The following is a 21,931-nucleotide window of genomic DNA, read 5'->3' as shown; positions in this document are numbered from 1 at the left end:
GCTTGTTCTGTGTCAGACATCACCAAGAATGAGAAGAAATGCTGGACAACATACTGCCATAGGAAATAATAAGATCTAAGGACTAGAACTAACTGTTCAATTCTATATATGAAAACAAAAGTCACAGTCAAGGTCAACATTTAGTTCTTTGTTTTATAAAAAAAGGAATTAGATATTAGTGATTAATGAGCAAAAAACTTGATAAGACATATCCTTAACTGTGTGCTAGCTTTTTTTAATAATGTTTATTACAATAATATACCTGGGGTAGAAGGAACAGAGTCAGGTGGGGTTTGGGCCTCCTGGTGAAGGCCACTTTTCTTCCACCCGGCTGTTGAATTGTTGCTTCTCTCCGTCTTGTTCTGGGCTGTCCGCTTGATAGCTGCCATTTCCAACATAAGTTCCTCATGTCTAACGTTCTGCAATTCAGCCTTCTTTTCAAGCTCTCGGATCTTAGACTAGTAGACAGAAAAAATAAACTCTTACAACAGTTAAAAAAATTGTATTCTACTTTGAATTATTACATTTAACAGTAATGGTGCGTAGTGATACACAATGTTATGGTAAGTAAGTGTCCAGAATATAGATTACACTTAAAGCTTATTTAGCATTAGTTTTGTGTAATAATCTAAAAACTGAAACGAACAGCATTTTAACCGTTAATAATATTACCTGTAAACTCTCAATACTCTCATAGGCTTTAGTCTTGTCATTGGTGTTTCCAAGTTTACGTTGGATTTCATTTTGTTTTTCTCTTAGCTGAGTAAGTGCTTCTGTGTGCTCACGTTCCAACTCCTTTCTTTTGTCTGAAGCTTCTCGCATTTGCTGAAAATTTCAAACAGAACATATATTTTTAAGTGCCAACAAAAAGTACACTTTTGGTTTAAAAGAGCTGCATTTCTTTTGGTGGTGAACACCAAACAAATTTTACCTTTTTTGTAACACTTATTAGGGTTGTATTTTATATAATTAATTTTATTTATTTATTTATTTTTAAATTCTATCTAAAAGCAAAGATATCACTATTTTAAATTTCAGCTGACAGGATGTGGCTAAATGACTATAGCACACCACCAGCAGCAATCAATACAATCGGACAAAAACCACAAAACAAAAAACCACCATAAATCATGGGTTTTTTTAAAACTTACAACTAGAGAAACATATGATATTAACAGTTTTACATCAGAACATTGACAGTATGACGAATAGAATAAACTATGAGATTGGTACTAGAAAACCGGGCATCGTTATCCTCACAGAGCATGGGATGAATAAGGACAGTTACGAAAATGTACTCACGACAAAGAAATGTAAGTCCTTGTATCAGGATACTCTCTAGTAAGTGGCTTTAGCAGAGTCAGTCATCTAAAAGGAGTCACTATCTATAAAAATGATGAACTGGGGAATAACATATAAAACCCCAGCATTGAAGACCACAGACTGTGTCTGCAAAAACATAGCACAGATAATATTGATGTAGAGGTTGTTCACACAGGCCTCTCAGACCATACTGGACAGTACAGCAATATTGGAATACCAACAGGGGCAAAAAAGATGCTGACCTCTAATCGCAGACATCTTAATAAGAGAAATCTTGAAAACCTCAAACAGTACCTATCAACTCACAATTGGGATAGGGTGACTTCAGTGAGAAGTATGGAGGAAACTTACCAACTCCCAAATCATAGCCTCTGCACTAAACAAAACATGCCCATATAAAAGATCTCAAGCGAGCCACAGCACTCAAGGAGAATTAGTAAATGACACCGAAGCCATGGTCATGAAAAGCTTTCCAAACTGCATAACAAAAATAAAATGAATCCGGCAGATATGAGGACAAAATACGCTTTAGAAAAGAAAAAGAATCATGACCAAAAGCTCAGGGCCCTCGACATCTGGCTAGTGAAGAGCATATACAACTACCGAACAATAAGAGTAAAGCTTTGTGGGACATTGTATATAGTGAGAGAAGAACAAAAAGGTATAGGCATCGAACATGCAACTACGAACAGGGAAATTGGTAAACGACCCCAATGTAATTGCTGACCACATGAACACATATTTAGTCAACATTGCTAATGACACCATTAAGCAAAATTATATGGTACCTCAACGGTCTTCAGACAAGAAAGATATTATAAGTCTCCAAACCATGTCACTCCAACTGCCAACTACTCTCAAAGAAGTCCAAAAGACTGTTGACTCTCTAAAACCTAATATAGTACTTTGATAGGAAATGATGAAGTATCAGCTAAACTACTGAAATACTGCAAAAATGAACTTTCCCCCATTCTGGTCCACATAATAAACAAATCTTTCTCCCAAGGAACCTTCCCATCTGGTTAGAAAAGTAACAAGGTATATGCTAAACACAAGAAGGGTGACAAGACCTCAAACTACAAACCAATGTTATTCTGTCAACCTTCTCTAAAGTAATAGAGAGGGTTGCTCCTAATTGACTGTTGGAGCATCGTAAGTGGAATAGATTACTAACAGGACAGCATGGCTTTATTAGAGGAAGATCAACTACAATAGCACTTACGTATTGACTGGATTGAGCACAGTATAGACCACCTAGAAGCTGGGGGCACTATTGTTGGCATACTGCTATACATTACAGTAAACCTCTTGATTGCTTGAGCCATAACTTAATAATTAGAAAACTGAATGCCCTTGGAATCCATTGAATGGAGACTAAATGGTTCAAAGACTACCTCAATGGAAGAAGCCAGGTAGTAGAAGTAGAGCATACCCTGAAGAAATTGACAACCACAGTTGTCATACTGACTTCCTATCCAAAGAGGAGTTCCACAAGGATCTGTGCTTGGACCGGTTCTGCTTATGCTTTTTACGAAGACATACCACAATATCTCCAAGACTATACTTACAATGTTCTGTAAGCAGATGACACAGTAGTGCTCACAGGCAGGCCCGTAATCAGACCAGTTATTTCAGAAACTTTTACCTGTGCCCGGGCTCTTATTCTCGAGAGCCCAGACAAGGCCCTGCCATACGTCAATTTCAAGGGACCGTGTCAACAGAGGGCGTGATGGTGACGCATGACGGGGCCGGCCGAATATCATTTCCGGAGTCCGCCAAAGCTGAGTACGGCCCTGCTCTCTGGTAAGAAAAGCACAGAAGACCTTGAAATTGCCTCATATATTGCACTGAATGAAGGGGCTGAGTACTCTTTTGTAAATTATCTCATTCTTAATGAATCTAAGACAAAGCAGATTGCTCTGGAAATAAATAGAGAGAAAATTTTAGAGCTCCTCAATATCACAGCAAAGTGAAGCACTTAGGAATCGTCATATATAAAACCTGTCCTGGGAGGAGCATTTAAACTAGCTCTGTCAAAAACTGAGTACAGCTACTGTTATTATAAAGAGGATTAAGATAATAAGCACACAAGTAGATAGCAAAACCTCATACTATGTACTGTTTTGAGTTACACCTGCGGTATGGCATTATGCTACAGAGAGGCTCAACAGCAAGATATATGAAGCCCTTACTGATCCCACAAAAGAAAGCTGTAAGAGCAATATCCGGCCTGGGCACAAGAGACAGCTCTAGAAAAGCGTTTAAAGACTTAAGTATTCTCACTGCACTCTCACTCTACATCCTGAAAATAATACTGTATGTGTCTATTCAAGACCTGCCAAGACACCAAGACAGGCACGCCTACTGAAACAGAAATGCCACAAACTATGAAGATAGCATGCTACAAGTCAAACCCAAATTTCTCAACAACCTGCCAGAAACACTCAAGAGTACCAGCCGAAACTTGCTCAAGAAGAAACTGACTGAGTGGTTGCTGGGAAAATTATTCTACAGCCTGGAGGAGTTTTTGACCTGGAGAGAACATCAACAGTGCTAACCACTACTTTACCATCTTCTGATAAATTACTCACAATGCTTTATATATTCAATAGTGATTTTTTAATATATACATATATCTATTCAGATTGTGATCTTGTATTAAGTTTACTCATTAAATCAATAATCTTACTCAATAAAGTTAATTGAGTTAATTGAGCATTAAATAAATGAAGTTGTGCAAATTGTACACGAAATTCTATGTGATGTCTGATAAACATTACAGGTAGGCTAGTTTAATCCTCAAAATCCACATTAGAATATTTAATTTTTACTATACAAATAATATTCATTCTGTCCTCTTTAAGAATTTATCAAAAACATAAAAACACAGTAATAAGCCTAAATTTACAGGTCTGAATAGAAGATAAAAACATATGGATAACGTGTATCTTAGCCACAATACCTAAAATGTCTAAAACCACTTCAAACAATTTATTAAAATAGTATACTTTCATTTCAAGAATTTTTAGATGCTGATGAACCATCAATTGCACAAAGTTTTAATTTGTTTAAATATCTATCTAAAAATGAATACATTGATGAAGAGGACCAGGGGCATCATTTTTTTCGATCAATCATCAATTTTTCCATCCCAACGAATGATAGGCTTCACTAAAACTCAGCCAATAACGATTACTATTTCTGTGTCAGAAAGGACAGAAAAGATGTTCTGTAGTTTTCGTATATTTCACAATTGGAATTTAAACTCTTTGTGTACCTATTTCAAGTATAGTGGCTATTCTCCTCCTGCTACGTAGAATAATAAGATTAGGTGAGTCTGTAATAGTTTTAGCTCTCAAGTAGTAGTGACCAGCCTTTTGGAATTTTATATTTTACTGAAAGGTAATACCTCAAGGGTACCTTTCTTTTGTTGCCATGTGCGCAGTGCGACACCAAAGTTGATGCCTCAGCCCACACTCATTGCCGGAGACATTACTGTCAATGTGTTCAAGTACTAATTCCTCTAAAAGAGACTTTAAAAAAATGGCAAGTTTTCCAAAACTTACTTGTTTTTAATTTATATTTTAATAATTTTCTTTTTAAAAAATCCAACAATTTGTGAAGTGGCTAAAATAAAGATTTACCACACATACTGATCCTAAATTCTCTGAAGTTTTGGACAGTTGTTAAAATAAAGTAAATAGACTGAAAAATTATATTTTTAAAACCTATTTATACAAATCATATATAAATCAAGATATTTACATGTTAGTGTATGTACATAAGTCTACATTATACAAACAATATTAACATTAACTTATACAGTGAGTGCAGAATCCTACCCATTTTGTCTGCTTTACTACCAATTAAGTTGTGAAATATCATCAATTGCAACTAAATGTTTTATTGTTGTTACACATTAAGTAATTTGTGAATCTAACTACCTACTTTATTTCATTATCACTTGTGAAATATCAGTATCATGATGTTTCACTATGATTATCTTTCTTGCCTTTTTTTTTACTTATCAATACGCAAACTAATAACACTTTGAAATAGCCGGCACAACAACAATAAATATACTATAGCCTTATCAGTATAATCAATCGCCTTCTGGCCATTCAAACATAACCTGAACCTAGACGCTGAACCAGCTGATCTTTAACAACAAAATATCATGTGTTTTGACAGGTGTCACTGGGTTATACGTAAACTGCGACTGTAGACTAGAAACAGCTGTACTAATGGCCTTTGGTAGAGTGCTTCTTTTTTTAATATAAAACACGGTATATTATACACGTATATACTAGCTGGAACTCATGGCTTCACACGCAGTTTTCTAAATCGAAGTCCTTTCACTACTTAGTGAAAGCGCTCATGGTGTAATATGATGGAGTCCTGTGACATTTTTTAAACATAAATAGGCATACATCAGGTACATATTATTTAAGTAGTCATTGTTTTACCTCAAGAGTTTAACGTGACTCTTATATAATGTTATGCACATGTAGAAGAATTTCTGGTTTGAATTTATTATATTTCCGTCACTTTAGCTGAGTCTGCCTTGTTGCCCCGATCAACAAAATGCAAATACATTCGTTTCGGAAACCTAATTAAGATTGAACTGCGTTTAATTCTAGTCCTTGTCATATACTTCCGGTCAATAGAGTTTGCCTTGTCTCGATAAATAAAAAAACATATACATACTTAGGACTTAGAGGCCTACTTCGTTTAAAGGTGCCTACTTCCAGCTGTTTAAATTCACTTACGATGTTGTTTTGGTCGGTGCCTTATTGTCCCTATAAAAAAACTCTCGGAAATCTACTTCGGTGAAAAAGCGTCTACTCTTGTAATCTACTTGTGGTCCAAGATATTTCCAGTACCACGGTTGAGTTTGCATTGTACATACATAGGACTGAAAAGCCTACTATGGTCTAGAGGGAAACCCTACCTAACTCCAACTATTTCCGGCATAAGAAGGAAAACATTATTAAGATTATGGAACATTTCAAAATAATAGTTTATAAAGTTTTGCGTTATAAAAGTCTTGTTGGTTTCCGGACTGTAGTCTAGTTAGGAAGAATGGAGGCATGTTATTGTTCATTTCACAGTATTCCCTTAAGCCACTGTAAAAATAACACACCACAATGTTAGGGAAGTCCACGAGTTTGGAGTACTTCATAAGCTATAGGTTTTTTATTAGCGTTGGTTTATAACAGATTTTAAATAGTATTTACAATGCATTCAATGTTTTAAATTCGTCACTGGCGCAATCTGAAGTAAAAGGTAGATATTAACTTTGTCTTTGCTATATGCATTGTACTACTGATCAAGCACTGTATACATATTATTTTACCAAATTTAGACGTGAACAAGTGTTTTAGTTACTTTGTCGAATGTTAGTAGAAAGCGTCAACAGTTGTTTAGAGTCAGTTAAATTTAGATTATTAAACATCAATATTACCATTTCAGGTAACTTTCCCCATCTTTCTCTTTATATAAACTTTTCTCTGATTTTAAAGAATATTTTACTTAAAGAATTAGCTGAATTGGTCAAGCCAATCTGAGTTCTCGAGATTGGCACTTAGCAACACATTTTGCGATTAATTCGGATTTATACGATACACGGGCGCATCGACAGGGTGAGGGGCAGGCGAACGGGACCGATATCCCCCAAGAGCATTTTATTTAAAAACAATCAATTAATTGTATAGTAGTATTTTTCGGCTAAAAACATTACGGAAATCAGTTATGTCGGAATTTTGAAATTAGTCATAATAATATTTATAAATTCAGCCTTTACATATATTTTAAATTATAAAATATACGACACTACAGATATAATAATTCAATTTTGTTCAAAACACTAAATATATTTGAATTTTTGCTTTACGTAGCAACTACGAGAGTGAGGTTAGTTCTTACTATTTCTTGTTGTTTATACCAATACTTGATACTTTCAGTAACCGGTTACAAAATGTACTAGTACTGATTTAGAATCATACGTAACAGAGTAATCCTAGGGTTAGAGGCAATACAGGCAATTTAGCACATTAATCAAAAGGAGTGTTGCTGTTTTGGCCAGCTAGGAATGCTGATTCTAAGATATTTTACGATCTTGAAAGGTTCACGAAAGCATCCATCTACTCTTTTCTTTCATTCATAGGCTTCTAAACAAATGTAGTGAATATGGAGGCTAGGTCGGTTCAGTTTGCTCAATTGATCTATAAATAAGTACAAGTCTAATGAGTATAAATTCAAATCAGTATTTACACACAGAACGTATAGTATCGTACAGCATTTAAAAAATCTCAAAATAATAACTATAAACTGATTTCGTAAGGGTTTACAAAATTATTAATATGTAATATAAATACAAAGAAAATTCGCTCTGAATGTGGTAATTCCATGTCAACTCTCGATCGAGGTGAATTGCAAGGAATTTACTGGAGGCTACTTCTTCGAGATGTCACACATCACACTACTGCTGGACCTAAGCCGGAGTCTGAGGAATGTAGACTAAGTTGATGAAATATGATTTTGATGTGTTTGATGTATCAAATTGGTGTCATTGAATGACTGAATGGCCGAGTTCAATTTTATAAAAGTCTGAATTTCAAGGATTGCTCCTAAGTTCAAGCCGAAACAAAGAGTCATGCCATCCGCATACAATACTGGACGAGCTTCCTATTCAGTAGTGATGAACATCTTGATCGTACGATAGAACTTAGTGGTTTGCAATTCATCTTCTAAAGTCCGTGCTGGAGTTCCAACAGTTCCGATTTTGGATTATTTATATTGTTTTCTAGTTATTGCTCGAAATCAAGAGACGCTTCAAATTAAGCTTCGTGTTTTATTTATCTGCCTCAATAGCAATTTTTAATGTATCGTTTTCATAGCAACCTACTTTAAGATTCTCTAGCAGATCTTCGGTAACTTTTAAACTAGCATCAAGACGGTTTAAAAATTATTATTGTTAATTAAGGAATAACAAATTAAGCGTCACTTAAAAAATGATTTTATGTGACATTAAGCAACCCATGAATGCTTACAACAGGATAGTCGATTATTTCATTGTGTATTAGTTCTGCTGTCAATCCCATAAAAAAGTCTTCCGTGTCTTTTCTCAAGATATTATAATCTTTTCCTGTCATCATTAAGTCCGATGATTGAGTAAATCAATGATTTTTAATGGTACTGCTGTAAAGAAAACTGAGCGCGTGGGTTCTGTTTCGAAAGTCAGTCGCAGGGAAACTCCAGTCAGCCGCAGACACCCTCCGGCGCGCGCCGCGGACTCACCAACTTAGTTGAATTGCGTTCCTAGCTACTTAGAGTAGTGGGGGCGGGTTTCTTTGTCGGTCATAGTTGCAATAAAGTTATAATTATTTCCGAAACTCTCTGTGCCAGCTACATACACGTGTGCGAATTTCATCCGTAAAGTACGTTTTATAGTAACAATCGCAGGCACGCTTCGTGTGGGGTAACCGAATCGTATACAATCGGTCTATCGTAAAACAGCATCATAGAAATATTAATAATTACCTATGAAACTTGCAGATTATTTAAGATTACTTCTTACTTCACTTGACTTAAAGATTAACTTATTACGCTGGGTTATTAGACACTTTTCCTAATCGGAAACTAATTCACTGCTCTAAAGATTTAGTGTAAAATCCATATTTATGAATAATGTTTAGGACTTTCATACACGAGTGTTGGTCTGAAGCGGGCCGAGATGGCCAACTAGATGATGGCCGCTAATTACAGCAAAATGTCTAGAAATTCGATATGAAATGGAAAACGTTGTTAGTATAAACGGGAAAAATAGGTGTACATTTTTCAAGCTCAGTGATATAAACAACTAAATAATAAAGAAGTACAGTTTATTTATGAGAATACATTTTAAAAGCAGAAAAATCCAAACATTTAATTTCTTTGGTATGACTTATAAACGTTTAAAGCTATTTTTTAATACTCTATGTTGCATGATTAGTTGAATAAGACTAATTTAAAGGAAAATTAAGATAACGTAAAAAATGTGCAGTAGAATGAATACGTTCAGGCGATGAGTATAAGCAAAACATATGAAGTAAAACAAATGTGCTTGTATTTTATAGTTACAAAGTTGATATTAGCTATTTTTCTTCTTTTTAAAGCTAATATTCTGAAGACAATAGTGTTAGTACAGGTTTGTTACAAAATCTATCCTTTTTCTGTAACAATGACTCCAATATTGAAGAAGAATCTCTCGGAGGAAACTGAGATAACTACTGAGATTAATATTATCTGGCAATAATGTTTAACATTCGAATTGACAAAGGAAATGAATTCATTGCTGTGATAGAAGGGTACGGGTTGGTAGAAAGTGAAGGGGGAGATTGAGTTGAGGAAAGTGGAACCAGGAGAAAAATAAAATCATTGTCATCTTGATTTAGTCAGCACAATTAATGCTAATTTGTTTCAAAACAAAAGTATTAATAGCGCTTCGGTGTGGATTGGTTCGGCTAAATAGCAAAACTCCATAATAAATTCTATCTACACGGGAGGGTAAACGATCGATGTTCCTGAATACAAACATCGATGTTAGAAAAACAACATACAATTAAAATCAATTTGAAAATACTGTTATTTTAAATGGCAAACGTCTAATGTTTTGTATACATAAATAATGTTTTGCCAACACTAGATTTCGTAATAATAACTGGCAAGGCAGGACTACACTTAAATATGGTGTGGGTAAAACTTGTCCTAAAATTTTCTCTGATCTTCAGACATATTCCAGTCTCATATACGTTGTAGTAACTATCCGTAGCATATTAAATAACCTTTCTCATCTCCAAACACAACAAAAACAGATTTTAACATTGAAATTTTCAGAAAGAAAATTACACAACTGGAGAGGATTAGTTGAATAGTATAATGTACATGAACCACGTAGTTCAAATATTCTATCGTAGGTTCTGTTGCGTTTGTTGAGACGTGTTGGGCATGGGTAGTTAGTGACTAATAGTCAGAACTAAAAACATTAAAATGGAGGAAGCTTTAAACACATTTAGTAAAACATGAAAACTTTATGAATAATTCATTAAATTAATTTTGCGAATTTATATTTCTAATAATGCTTAATATTATTAGTTTTCAATTAGTTTTCCTCTTTAAACTAAAATAAGCCTGTGTGTAATCAGGAACTGTGGATTTTATGGTTGCTGAACATGTTCATGTGGTTGAGTTACGTCAATGGTCGGGCGTTGCTTCTAACTGAGTTACATTACGGGTGTATCTGATAATGTTGAATGTATTAATTTCAAGGAATATTCTATCACGTGTGTACGTGATATTCCCACCAGACGTACGTGCACCGTCTATTTTATACGGTACAAATATTGTCCAGTGAACAGTGACATTTGTTTTATTAAAACTATTTAACTACATTTATTTTGACATATTTACAATTCAAATGAATTATTTGTTTTTATAAATACAGGTGAAAGTTCCTTTATAATATTTTATTCAAGCTTTACCTACTACCTTAAAAATTATAAATGTAAGAATAAGTAATGTTGTATTGTACTATATAACTCGTTTAGCATGGTTATATACAGAAATGGATGGAATATAAATTGGAAATTGGAATTCTTGTGACATTTTGATGTAATGGGAGATAAAAAGTTTTATAATCTATGGAATTAGTACGGCTCCATTACAGAAGTTTAGAATCTAGAGACATGAAATAGAAGTAATCTCTTCCAAAATCAAAACCTATTCATTCACTATTTTTGCTGCTTTAAATTTGAAGTTACCAACCTTACATAATGTACTTGTACATGAAAAATTAGAAATATCCATATAGGTCATGTTAACTGCAGATGTTAGGTTGGTAGAATTAGGAGATCGCGCAAATCTGTTAGGAATGTTTCCATTATAGAATATTATACAGGCACTGCGTAGAAAATTGAGTATCAAATATGGAATAGCCAAAGATGGAAAAATGTGATTTTAAAGATTAGATCAGAGTAAGTCAGCAAACCAACATTGAGATCTTCTTCCCATTGGAATCTACAAGTAAAATTGGTAGATCAAACGCCTTGTAAACCTTCAGAAGTCAAACCACCTTGGCTATCAAATTAAGTGTTAACCAGAAATCTTAAAAGAACCATAAATGGAAACTTAAAATCAGCTTATACAAATTGAAGAAAGTACTTCCAATACTATTCGGGCACGATGACTGAGGTCCAAAACAAGGGATAGTGTGATCGAAGGCACCTGCCTACTTCATATCGAATCGTGTTTTTATTTTTGTTTACCACAAGGTTAGCTGCGTCGTATCACATTAGTAATTCTTTGTTAACAGTTTGCATCTAAGATAGCTGTATGACGGAAACAACATAGCTACATCATGTACACTTATAGATGTTTTAAGAATATATAAGTCAAATCAAGAACATTTAACAAAAAATATAGAAATGTAATGATTTTAAAAGTTACAACTTTTATAATATTTACAAAATTGGTATCAATTTACATTAACGTGACCATGGAAAGGTATGTTCATTTTTTTCCTGAAAACAATATTGAAGAAAAAATTTGTCGGCAACGAAAATCAAAGGAGCTACGATTTTTTTAAATCCTCTGAAAACTCCGTTTTTGACAGTTTCCTATAACTCCGAGTCTGCTCAAACTCAGTATAGCCAGATTTTTAAAACAGATTATCATACCAACAACGAGAAATTATCATACTTTCATATAAAATAATCGTACCAAACACATTTAATGAAAAAGTATGTTATGTTCGTATAATAAATTATGTTATAATTAACTTTTGGTTTGTTACTTGTATAAATTTGACAAAATTCTTTCATGGTACGATAATAACTACCCATCGTGTATCTTACCGGCGCTTAAAATCAATGAATACAATAATTATCGTACCTTTACGCTAATTATCGTACCTCTGGCAACACTATCCATATTTGACAGTTTGGTATTACTCCGCGCCTTCTCAAATAAAGAAGGGACGCCATTTTGAACTACTGTTGTTCCTCCGCGTCTATTCTTAACCTCCTAGTTTAGTAGTGGTAATGGCACACCTTTGTGTTGGATGTTCGGTATCTCACGTGGAAGAAATTCGTAAAGACGAGTATGGAATACGTTAATCCTGTCAACGATGCCTGCCCGCTGCGCACTGCTTGCTCTTTTAGAAAAAAAAAATTAACTCGAGCTTGCAAAAGTCGAATCCCAGATCACGTGATGCCCCTGCTCCTTAACGCAATAATGTCCGAAAGGCATCAATATAATACAATAATATACTTTCCCCCCAGTTCATATGCACCTGTGATAATAATACTTGGCTATAAATCCCCAACCCATGAAAAAAGTCCATTTTCCATGGTCACGCTAATGTAAATAAATACCACAAAATTAATTGCTTAGTAATAAATTTCTCATATATCTCTAGGTTGTGTTATTTCTCATACATATTTAGTATTTAACTTAGTAATTTGATGTGTCCCCTTAAATCGAACGCAACTATTATAAAAATGTTATCTATAAAAATAGAATAATAGAGCAAGTACGAGAAGTCCCAAAAATTAGAGCGTAGAAAACTAAGATTACTAAAGAAAACGTCACATGTGAAAGAACATAACTGTAGATATGCAAAATTAGATACGGCAGGTTGAATTTAAGCATAAACATAAACTGTTTTGCCATATTATAATTACATTTTAAAGATTTTGTGAAACTGTTCTCGTATACACATTTTGTAGATGCATTAAAATTTAATGCATTTCTTTTGTTTATATAATTTACAACACTTATTCTAAATATAGATTGATAAGACGATTCGTACTGTGAATAAGTCTAACATCGCGTACAGATATAACGAAATAAAAAAAAAAACGAATGTTGAGAATTCTACGGAAAGGAAGTAGAAATATAGGTGACGAAATAAACTAAAAAATTACTCACCATACAGTTTTCCATTCGATTGTTATGTTTCTTTAAAATTTTATAACAGAATAAAACAACTACGATTTGAGATATTTAGTATGAATTAAGACATAAGTTCGGTACATTTTTTGTTTACGTTACATGAAAAAAGAAAATAGTGAATATAGTGAGTAAAAAATAAGCATTGGAATAAGATCAATACCCCGCTTTTGGCTGTACAAAACTAAAATTTCTATGTATCAAGTTACTGGCAAAAGATGAACTTTCGGACTGAACATACATGTAAACTATTACGCCCCAATCTAAAGTGTGTAACTTGGAACTGAGAGCAGAAAACAGTGCAAACCCCTCGAGAACAGTCTATACCGTATAATTAAAATTTGTATAAATATCTGGTTTAAAAACCATGTGTTTCTGATATACTAAAGTTTAAAGATTTCAACGGGAACCTATGGGAAAGGGAAGCTACCTTCCTTTAAAGTTGTAAGTCCTGTAAATATTTTAAAACGTTTGAGGTCTTATATAGTGAGTGTTACGCGTGATGTGTAAAATCATAATTTGCGTATTTCGAAATACTTACATACTACTCACTATGGTTTAATAACCATAATCAGATGTATCATTAAATATAATTTTAACTAAATAGTGAAAAAGGAAATGAGGTTTTAATTATGATGGTAACGAATTGTCAATGTACGAACTGAAAACAAAATTCACTGCCAAACAACTTTCAAGCATGTTATTGTTTGCAATATATTAATATTATAGCTATTTATAGGTTTAAATAAAAGTCAGAAGGTATGACTTTTCATTAGAATTTTTAAGATTTTATGAGTTTGAAACATCCTAAATTTAAACTATTAAAAAAAATTGGAAATGTGCTAAAAAGTTACAATTGTAACATGTTTTTAGAAAGAGTACTTCTTTGATAAAAAAGTAGCTTGGATGAAAATTTGGAATTGCTAAAATGTTTAACGAGGTAACAGTAGAAAAACTATGAAATCTTATAACTTTGACATATTGAATTAAGATGTATACCCTGTATACAAGAAGCGAAATATTTTTTTTTTTCAAAACTATCAATAAAGTAAAAGTAAAGTGAAGTAAAGATGTCTTATTTTACCAGGCGAAGTTAGAGCTAAGAAGCCCTCTCTAGCAATTAACCTGGGGACCAACGGCTTAAGGGGGTTCGGTATGCCCTATCCTTCCCATGTTAATTTGGCCAATTTTATGTACCTTTTTCTCAGAAACCTTTAAAGCTATCATCATCAAACTTTAGGACACTACTATTTAGACCTTTGTTAACATTTAGAGCGGAAGACATTATAAAAATCTATTTTAAACTTTTACTAATAAAATTATAATTATAAATTATTTTACAAAAAATTAATAAATTTTTTATTTACTACAAATTAAATAAAAACTTCTTTTTTTAACTTTGTTCCGCTCTAAATGTTAACAAAGGTCTAAATAGTAGTGTCCTAAAGTTTGATGATGATAGCTTTAAAGGTTTCTGAGAAAAAGGTACATAAAATTGGCCAAATTAACATGGGAAGGATAGGGCATACCGAACCCCCTTAAAGGTGACCACCACCAAAGGCCGGCCAGGCGAGTTGCTTGCAAGGGCAGGGCCGCTCTGCGGTCACCCATCCAAGCAGCAGCCACGCTCGACGTTGCTTGATCCGGTTATCTTGCGATAACCGTTGTACCTGCTACACTACGTCATTGGCAAATAAATAGAGAGCTTATTAAAATTAAGCATGGCTGAACCACCGTTATATTTGAAAATCTTTAACAAAAATAGCTCCCCTCCAAGTGTTTTTTGGGGTATTTTTGGACGTCAAAAAATTATTTTCCTGAATTCTTTGGGGTCGAAATATGGGATTTTCATTAAAACGAAGAAGGTAGGTTTTTCGGTTCAGCCGGTGTACATTATATACGAGTGGTCTGCCTCACCCTTTATTTTGTTAATGCCAATAATTAACTGTGTAATTTTTCTTTAAAGAAAATTATAAATAAGATAAGTTACATTTATTTCTTTATTGTTATACATATATACTCAGTGTGCTTTCTTGTGGTTTACGCCCTAGTTTTACCGGCACATAATTTATTAAACCAGTGAAATAATTGTTTAAATCATTAAAATAAAATATATATATATGTATATATATATATATATATATATATATATATATATATATATTTGTGTGTGTGTTATATATATAATATTATATATAACATAATAATTATACATATATACTATATATAAGTGCATTTAAATATCGTTCATTGAAACAAGAAATCAGTAACACTACGTTTCGAGATCTGCAATCTGATCTCTTCTTCAGGTAAAGAACTAACCTAATACATAATTACAAACCTATTTTTTTAACCTAGTTTGTAATTATGTATTAGGTTAGTTCTTTACCTGAAGAAGAGATCAGATTGCAGATCTCGAAACGTAGTGTTACTGATTTCTTGTTTCACTGAACGATGGCAAATGTCCGGAAAAATCCTGTTTCCTTCACAATCCTTCCATCGTCAAAAATAACCTTCAAACAAAGAAGTACATTTAAATATAATAATATACTTTTAATGTACGAAATATATAAAAATTCCATTTCGTTATTGGCTTGGCGCTAGCAAAGCCTATTACTCGAGGAGATTGAAAAATTTCATTTCTGTATTTCTTTCTGTTTTCTGCATGATATCGCGATAACGAATTGGTCTGTAGATTGTTCATATGTGAAGCTTCATCCATATGAGGAACACTGAGTTCAATGATGGTGCATGTCACTCTACAAGGATTTGGCTGAGCGTTAATAAAATGAGCAGTAGACTTGAAATTTTGCATTGAACCTCAGCGAAGCCTTCTACGCTACACTTGGTGTGGCGTTCTTCTACCTTGTAGAAAATATAAATATATTAACAAAGTATTAGTTATTTCGATATCAACTTTAAAAACACTGATTGATACTGTTTACTATCCCCTGATCTTTGATTACTTCAAATTTGTATATCAATGAACACAAACATTTGACTTCTAGATCAAACAAGCTACGCTTGTAATAATTATGAATTAATGTTATGCTTGTTATTAATTATTGTCGAGAAGTAGTGTATATCTTGCTCACCAGGTTTCGGAAGTGTCTTCACCCCACCCTACCATTGAAGAGCTCTTTATAGTGAGGAGTCCCGCACATTCCTTCCACTTCTTTAATTCACTCTCTCAATTCGTGCCTGCTAATTATGGAACATAACACGATCCTGTACTCTTACCCGTTGTATTAAATCTTTTACTAATTTTTCGCTTGTTTAAATTATATCGTTTTGAAAGTCTCATAACTGAGTTCATCTTTTTAAAGTCATTTTTAAGCAATACATATTAACATTGTCTCAATTCTAGGCTATAGATTGATTTGTTTTGTGGAAAAGTCAAATATTTATTTAAATTAATAATATACATGTGATTTTACCCTCTCATTTATGCCTCCTGTCTCACACTTTTCCACAGCACCCGTATAAAAGTGAAATAATTATTGACGTTTTATATTTGTATTGATGAAGCTTAAATTTGAGGTAAGACCAATTTGTCTATACAATTTATAATAATTACTTTACGAATCTACAAGAATGTGCAATACTTAAAAATAAAGAACTACTTGTGGATTGTTTGTAGCCTACTTACGCCATACGTCTAATTAAATTATGAAAATGGGAGAATATTGTGAAGAAGAGGTCTGGGGTATTTCTCAGAAAATATTTAAAAACATAAGCCTAAACTAACTTTATTGGTGTGTTTGTAACATTTGATTTCTTTATTTTAAATACTCGGTTTATAAAGTTTAGTTTTGAAGTCTTCCTTAGAAAAAAAAACAGAATCGCTTTCCATCTGTAATAACAACTCCTAATCGTAAATAAAACAAGTCATGGCAAGGAATATGCAAGAAATGGATAGCGCCAAATTTAAGTTTATATTGATTTTTGTGGCTTTTTTTATTAACACGTTATACAAAAAATAAAATAGGTTATAAGCGAGCTAAATAAGTATAGTAAGTATTCTAATTCAACGAGAAGGCCAGCCGGCTAGGTGAACACCACCAATAAAAATATATTATTCCTAAATCATAGTATTTTTTTAGTTTTTAAAACGGAAAATACGAGAAATTTTATATTAAACTCATTAGTGGATTGGAAGTATTCATTTCTGAATATTTTACAATTATAATGTACTTATAAATACAATAAAATAATAAAAACAATGATACAACGTTTATATAGAAGTGAACTATTACAGAAACAACATTAATAGTTTACGCGTTATCGGTCTGAATTTGAAGGAATAAAACACTAAATAAAACAATTGTTGTCAATGTCCGTTTTCCTTACGGACCTGCAAAGTTGGCGCTAATAGATAGTTACATTGAAATTTATTGTAATAGATGTCACATGAGTTCTCTATTTTGTATACAATTATACTTAACTAGTTTACCTTTTAAAAGTAGTTCTTGTCTTTGAGTCATACAAACCTGTTGCGGGTGTAATGGAAAAGTTGCTAATGTAGCACTTTATTTACACGATAAACAAGTCTGTTACTTCTGCAAGTATCAAATCATGATCATATTACACTTAATGAACTGCTATGTAGTAAGATAACTAGTTTGAATAGTATACCTTGAGGATGCCCTCCAGCTTGTCCCCCTGACGGAGGTTGTCAGCTCCCTTCACCTACAAACATAAACACGTTATTTTGGCTACAAATTATATATTTATTATTGACTCAAAAAAAAAAAACTATTTAAATCTAATAATAATATAGTATTACTAAAATACATCCTAACTACTAAAATTTAGGCACTATCTATAGTCACTTTATCCTGGCTCATATTAACAGTGAGAAAATTTCTAAACTTATGTAAATGATATATTTAAAATAACTATATTATTTTAAATTAAATATCAATTAAACTTTAACACAACGCAACTTCCTACACACTGTGGTCAAGCACTTAAATTAAAACAGTTCAGAAGTTTCCGGACAGAAAATTTGTACGGCTGATGTAATGTAATAGCAAATGAATACCACACATTTAACATCTTACTACGGGGGCAAAGTACAGATCTGTCAAACCCAAATATTGGATTGTGGAGGATTAGCAAGCCCCAAGCATAGCCTGAAAACCACGTTCCCAATATTGTACTTCTTTAGAAACCGAATAAGAAGAAATTGATCCACAACAGGTATCCACAATCATCAACTGCTAAACTTACAGGCATATAGAATTGTATGATATTTAAGGTGAGATTGCGGAGGTCAGATGGAACCAATTACTATTGGCTGTTTAATCCATAACCGTGTTTGAATTCCTAAATTCCCCACAAGCAATACAGTAGTTCTTTTTTAGTACCGTCACGCACTCCAATCCAGCCTGGTTGTTCTAAGTTCTGCCTTACCAGAGTAATAGCTTTCGGTAGCATGATGCCTCCCAAGTCACTAGTCATATTGTCTGAAATTGCCCAGCCAATTATAGCTCCCGCTGAATTCCCGAGGCTTACTAGGGTATCTCTCACTCAACCAAGATGATAAAGCAGCCCTACAGAGTACACCAAGTCATAGAAGAAGGACTGGAGAGGAACCAAGTGTGAGGACGGATATTGTTACTATGTATTAAATTATCCACAGATTAAATATCCAGGATGGGCACGAGACAACATTTCCTCGGTTCATCAAAACACCATAGTAGCGAAGAGCGTCTTATAGTGAGCTGACATAAAACTTAATATTTCCTGAGGTTTCTAAAAACTTCCAAAGATTGACTGTCTCCCGAATTTATCACAGTTTATTCCCAATAATTAATATTCACAATATTTGCCATAGCATATCTTGTAGTAGGTCTTTCGATTAGCTCGAAGTCAGAAATCCCTATTTTCCTGGTACCTGCATATAGACCATCTGAAAACTCTTATTACCATATCGTATCAAAGCATTTTAAATTTAATATGCAAGAACATGTTCAGTTTAAAAGTTTATGATTAAAAATAAAATGTTTATCAAATTAGTGCAACGAACTAGCATTAATTCATAAAAATATAGATAGTAACTGTGATACCCTAACTTTTTTACCTAACAGTCAACTTATTACCGTAGTTTATCATATACGATTTTTTAAGGGACGGATATTTAGCACAAAAAGAAATGCGTTTAGGTATTTTTTATATTAGTGTTAGGGGTTAAAATTTTATATGAGTATTTTTGAGCTACTCACGTCTTTTAATGAGTTATATAGTTTTTTAACTGGACTCAATCAACGATTTACTACCCAGAAAGTAAAAGTTTTATAAAACAAATTCCCCAGGAAGTGTAGTATAACATCATCTCAAAATTCATGATGAAATGTTTCACTATGAGTCCTTATGAAAAACAAACTGTATATAAAGCGAAGCCAGATTGAAAACAGATTATTTCGAGAGTTGTTAATCGGTTTAAATGTTTCTCATAATAACTCACGCACATTAACTAACAAGGAATAAACATTAAAATAAGCTTATAACAAAAACAACAATAAAACTCATTCGAAAATAAAAACTGCATAATATTAAGTTGAGAAGACAAGTAAAAACTAGCATAGACCTCGTAGAAATAAAAACCGAACACATTCAATACTGATATTGTTTAACAGGCTTTTTCCCTATTTTTGATCAGTCTTTAGATCTGTTTTTATATGTCCAAGAGCTGCTATAAATGTTGTACCAAAGTAAGACATTTCAGGATGGGTAACTGAATCTATTTGATTGAACGGATGCTGCCCTGAGAGATCTACTCCCGGTATATGAGCCTAAAGCGTGAAGCGTGAAGATCCCTTATTTGAGATCAAAAGGAACCGTGAAATGTATGAAAATTATGTTTACTATTTCCACTGGAAGCGTTTAGTAGCGGAGTAATTCGTCAAGAAGGTACGTGATCATACTTTCTTTATCAAGTTGAATACGAAACGAATAAGGATATTTTTCCTTCTTTGATATCTTACTGTATCCTCCTTCAAGTAGTTGTTTTTGTAGGCTGGATAACAGTGATAAAAAAACTAATAAAACAAAGACTATCTCCGCAGTAATAAACTTCTAAATCAGTACATCCCACTAAATATTTCTGAAAACTTCAAGATGAGTAGCGTGGGGATGTGATCAGAAAATATTTTTCTAAAAATCTAATGAAAAAGGGATTGTCAAAGAGTTAGCCATGGGTTAGCATGGAAGTACCTTAAAGTTTGTAGAAACTATAGGTTGTTAAAATAAAATGAAGAAGTTGATGGTCAGGCGTAAAGAAAGTTTGTAGCTTGCTGGTCTCTCAGTCGAACTGTAACTAATTATATTTACGCTCACTCAAGACGTCTCATAATATTATGGAGTATTTGGAGAATGTATAAAATGTGAGTTCTGAAAGGTTGTTTGTTTAAGAAGATCTTAATTTTATCTTTACTATTCTAGATTTTATTCATAGTCTTATAGAATCTTTTTGCAGCGATAAAAAATCTACTCATATTTATTTAATCTTGTGGTTTTGTTTAATCGTTTAATTTTTTCGAATTATTAAGATTGAGTTGTCAGTTAAATACATTATTTGTTACGTCTATTAAATACACGTAATACCTAAAGATAAATTTATTCATTAGCTTGTACATGGCACCGTAAAATATGTCTAGTTGGAAAACTTTAAGTAGTAAAAATTGTTATTTCCATGTTTGATTTTTGGGGTGAGATTATATTTTCTCAAAAGTACATACAAATTCAGAACTTTTAAAACACGAATAATTGGCCAATAATCTTTTTAAAGTTTTAGTAATTCTGTAATAAAATATTCATAAATCCTACTAACTGATCCTGCACTTACTAGCGATATAATTTAACACTTGAGAAAGTAATAAACGCTAAATGGCTGTATTGTTATTGTAAAGAGTACAAAGGCGAACGAGAGGGCAAGAGGCAAGAGCAGCGGCAGTGGATCGATGTGTGATCAGCTATACCTAGACGATGAGCTACACTTGACACGTACTTTTTGACGCCCATTCGGGAAGGGAACGAAATTAGGGTAAAACTGTACGTTAAAAAATGTATCACCTTAACCACGTAATATGGAAGTTAAACGCATAAAATATACGTGATAAAAATAACATATTCATATATATTCTCATCCACCGACCTTCAATGTGAAGCCCTTCTAAGCATTAATCTGCTGTTATAAGATCCTGATGTGGGTTGTAGGGGCCTTTACACAAATATCTACTACTTCTTATCCTAGATTGTATTCTTATTCCTCAGTTCACATAATTTGCAGCACACTACATTAACTATATTGATAATAATAAAATTATTGATCCAAATGTATAGATATGATCATATTATCTTTACAGTTAATGTTGGATTGTATAAATACGCTTCATACAGAAAGCACCTACCGAAGCGCCTTGTCACGGTAATAACCGAAATATCGCTCAATGTTGACATATATTTTCGTGGGTTTTCAGCTATTTGTCCTTTCTTATTCCTTCCTTACTTCACAAATAATAAAGTTCTGCTTGTGCACTTCATCCTGTCTCACAGAAGGTTTGTTCGCGTTTAGAAAGTTTATGTTAGATAAGAAGTTATGTCTTTTGAAACCATT

General features: G+C 33.1%; 1 protein-coding gene across 7 annotated transcripts in view; it reads right to left on the bottom strand.

Moving 5' to 3' along the window:
- Positions 1–21,931, bottom strand: part of LOC124369091 (RIMS-binding protein 2) — a 351,075-nt gene that overhangs the window by 258,734 nt on the left and 70,410 nt on the right. For all 7 annotated transcript variants that reach the window (XM_046826818.1, XM_046826820.1, XM_046826819.1 and 4 more), the window contains exons 5-7: positions 17,947–18,000; positions 673–825; positions 263–458 (exon numbers count right to left, since the gene is read on the bottom strand). In XM_046826818.1, the coding sequence (XP_046682774.1) occupies positions 263–458; positions 673–822 (346 nt within the window). In that variant the 5' untranslated portion in view covers positions 823–825; positions 17,947–18,000. The remainder of the gene's footprint in view (positions 1–262; positions 459–672; positions 826–17,946; positions 18,001–21,931) is intronic.

The sequence above is a fragment of the Homalodisca vitripennis genome, chromosome X (genome assembly GCF_021130785.1).
Source record: "Homalodisca vitripennis isolate AUS2020 chromosome X, UT_GWSS_2.1, whole genome shotgun sequence".
In the NCBI taxonomy this organism is placed as follows: domain Eukaryota; kingdom Metazoa; phylum Arthropoda; class Insecta; order Hemiptera; family Cicadellidae; genus Homalodisca; species Homalodisca vitripennis.
This window is presented reverse-complemented; position numbering and strand designations above follow the sequence as displayed.